This window comes from Gavialis gangeticus, unplaced genomic scaffold, assembly GCF_001723915.1.
Source record: "Gavialis gangeticus isolate Ggan-Ray unplaced genomic scaffold, GavGan_comp1, whole genome shotgun sequence".
In the NCBI taxonomy this organism is placed as follows: Eukaryota; Metazoa; Chordata; order Crocodylia; family Gavialidae; genus Gavialis; species Gavialis gangeticus.
This window is the reverse complement of record NW_017729014.1, coordinates 19,556,244-19,559,760: the sequence shown is the minus strand read 5'-3', so window position 1 is coordinate 19,559,760 and position 3,517 is coordinate 19,556,244. Positions and strand designations below refer to the sequence as shown.

The following is a 3,517-nucleotide window of genomic DNA, read 5'->3' as shown; positions in this document are numbered from 1 at the left end:
CAGCCAAGGAACTGGAAAAAAAAAAAAAAAAAAAAAAAATCAATCAGTCAGAGTTCAGAAAGAGGACTTGAAGAAACACCCAAAGGATGGCAACACCGTATACTATATTTCAGTCCTTAGACAAGACAGGAGACAAAGCATATTGAGCACTTACTTAGGCCACACACAGTCGTGATGTAATGCGTGGAGAGTGCAACGAAGGAGGAGTAGAAGGGCTCGTATTGCTTGTCATGGTGCAGGATTTCAGATTCGCTGTAATTAGAGAACATAACAGGAATGGAAATCAGTTACACGGTGACAGAGTGCATCCACACAATCCTTTGAAAACGTGAAGCACTTAACAACATAGGCAAGATATTAACAGGTAAGATGAGGGGTATTTAATCCCAAATATATTTTTCACCTAAAATATCTGGGGTAAAATTTTATTTTTTTCCAAACAGTGCAGCATCTCTCCTCTTCCCTAAAACCCATTGCAGGCATTATCAAACGCCGACTCCTCCATAAGCAAGGAGATCAGAAAACCATACAACAGCTTGAAGATGACAAAGTGACAAACGTCTTGCCCTGTGCCTCCCTCTCCGGTGCCTTTTCCCATCCCTCTCCCCATCTATACTTCTCCAGCAGAAGGTCATTCCCATCTCAGCAGCCTGAAGTTTGTACTGCTTGTTTTGTTAATGCCAGACAGGGTTTGCCAAGACTGGAAGCGCTTGCATTCTTTCTCTATCAAAGAACGGAGCCGACTATGGCTTATGCAATTTTGCAGCCTGGAAGGTTCAAAACAAGCAGTTGCATAATGGTGGCAACACAAAACCTAACTTGTGAAGTGAGGAGAGGAAAAGGGATGTTTGATAATTTATAAAAAAAAATTGGGGGAAAAAACACATCTACAATAACCTGTCCCAGTGGCAGAGATGCACAACCTCAAAGGTCCTGTTAGGATTTTGCTCCATTTCCCACCTACATCCACACCATAGAGAGAAAAAGTGAATGCCTGGAATCACTTCTTATGGGAGAGTAAAAATAAAGCCAAAATATACCCTTGCACATTAAACTTTTATGTCAGAGATGTGCTTTTCCTTGATGAGGCTTGACAGGTAAGGAAAATGAAAATGCCCCGTCCACAGAAAAGACGCAGTAGTGGCTGCGTCAGGGCAAACTGCGCACACTAACCCACTGACGTGTCTGAATGCAAGTACGGGCAGAAATCTCTAGGGCTGAGAAGGGCTCGTTTCCACGGCTGATCCAGCCCTTTAGGTATCCCGTGACTATTAAGACTGTGCCAATTGTGGTGATACTGTGTGATGTGGCTATCCTGTTTACTAGATACCAGAACTCATTTCACTCAGGCCATCAGATGGCAGTTATTTTCATTCAGTACTGACCTAGTAAAGAGATTTCAAAAAGATTTAAAAAACTATATATGTAATACTATCAGCCCCAACAAGCCTTCTAGATGCAATATCAAAACAAAGATTTCTCTCTCTCTCTTGCTCTCTGGGCAGTTTATACTCCCCCCCCCTTACTAGACACAAATGAATGCGACTGTGGACTGAATGCCTGAACACTTCAAGCAAAAAAACCAGGATACTTCCATTAAAACCCAGGAATGCCTCACTTCGGCAGAGCTGGGAGGCTCCCGGACCAATCTCTAAACTTCTCGGCAAAGCCCATACTCATACAAATTAAAAATAAAACCTGTTGCATTCGGGGGGGGGGGGGGGACAGGATTGCCCCACCGCACTAGAAAAGTTCAGAAGTTCAGTCATTTATATTTCAACAGCATCTCAAGGCCTCATCTGAAATCTGGACACTACTGTGCAAGTCTGAAGACCTAATCCAGTGTTTTTACTGTAAGAATAACCTTCCTCTGAATGTCTTGTTTCCCCTCCAAAACTTTGTGCCCTCTTCTGTCTGACTGTATCAATGACTTCACCCTGTTCAAACACAGCTGCTGTGGAAGAAGAGAGGGATTTATAAAGATTGCTCAAAGCACTCTTTAATTCAGACATTTTTCACCTGCTGGTGGCATGCCATGACTGTGTTCAGGTACAGCACACAGAGAAACAAAGCCAGCAAACAATCCTCCCCCTGATCAGCTTTCCAAGAAATCAAGGGGTAAAAGAAAGAAATATTAGCATGAAGAAAGGGACACACTCCAACCTTAAAAGGACAAAAAGTGGAAAACAGCACGGATCCTAGCAAAGCTTCTTGACTCTACTATCAAAACACACTGCGCTTTTAACGGAGCTGTACAATTGTGTAATTTTGAACTATGGGTGGAAAGAAGAGGGAACCAGTTCCCTACTAATCTGTGCAGTCAACAAAATGATGCCCTGTCATTTCCTCTTTTCTCTATTTTGAATCATGTTTTGCTGCCATGTTAGGAAACATGCCTGAAACAGAATAAACCACACCACGTTCCCTCTTGGCTGGAAAAAGAGAAATAGGAAGCTTTGAAGTCAAAACTACTTTCTTTTGCTTTCAGACAGACAGGAAGTCAATAAGAGTCCAACGCCTTCAAGACATTCAATGAAAGAATACCACTGATGTTGAAAGATTCACCTTTTCTAACGCTTGTCAACGTTTGACTCTCAAGTTATAAACCCCCTTCACATAAAAACTAACCCTGTGACATTAATGGGATCTATGTGGACCTAGGTTAGCATTTGGTCTCTTTTTGTTTTTAATTTGGAAGATATATGTACAATTTGCTCTTGTAATTAAGGAAGGCCTGCTTCCCTATGGACCCAGAGCTCAGGAATCTAGACATGTGAATATAGCCCTCTTTTGAAAGCAGACTTGTGTGGTCAGATTCAGTTGCACATTTTGGTTCTCCACTTCTTTGTCCTGCGCTGTAAAGCAACAGCAGTGGTTTTAAGACAATGCATTTTAAGGAGAACAAGCAAGAACAATGTGAGCGTAACAGCACGTCCAACAATTCGGCAGCTCCTCTGAACTCCTGCTATTGCTGTGCTGTGCATTGAGAGATATTCTAGACCCAACAAGAACATGGGAGGACAAAGATAAAGGACCTGGATCAGTTCAGGGGAAAGAAATTCAGTGCGCTTTTGACTGAAGCTGAGAGATTTTGTTTTTTAATTATCTGAAAGTCACACTGTTACTAAAGAAAGAAATGGCATTTAAAAGCAGAAGGCAGCTCTTGACAAATTAATAGCATTTACATCCTACTGGGCCACACTAACAGCTTCATTTTTAATGAACTGGACTGATTGTTCTGCAAATAATGAAGCACAGTAAAAAGCCAAGTTTTGTAATGTTCATTGGGCGCTAATATTTCAGTGATGTTGAATATTCCTTACCACAACAACCATAATGATAAAATGCTTGGTAGGGACCCTATATTAATTTAACTACACACAATATTTTAACTTGTCTACTGACATATTTGTGGTTTTACAAAACACCCTGAGCAACGTATCTAGTGACTCTGTGCAATTCCTCCTTTCAGGAGTCAGTAACACCATCTAGGTGTAATCCATGGGCCGCTATCAGA

At 41.5% G+C, this 3,517-nt stretch overlaps 1 protein-coding gene across 1 annotated transcript in view; it reads right to left on the bottom strand.

Annotated features, from left to right (window-relative positions):
* Window positions 1-3,517, bottom strand: part of UBR4 (ubiquitin protein ligase E3 component n-recognin 4) — a 107,808-nt gene that overhangs the window by 99,515 nt on the left and 4,776 nt on the right. The window contains exon 2 of the mRNA XM_019511921.1: window positions 155-252. Within this exon, the coding sequence (XP_019367466.1) occupies window positions 155-252 (98 nt within the window). The remainder of the gene's footprint in view (window positions 1-154; window positions 253-3,517) is intronic.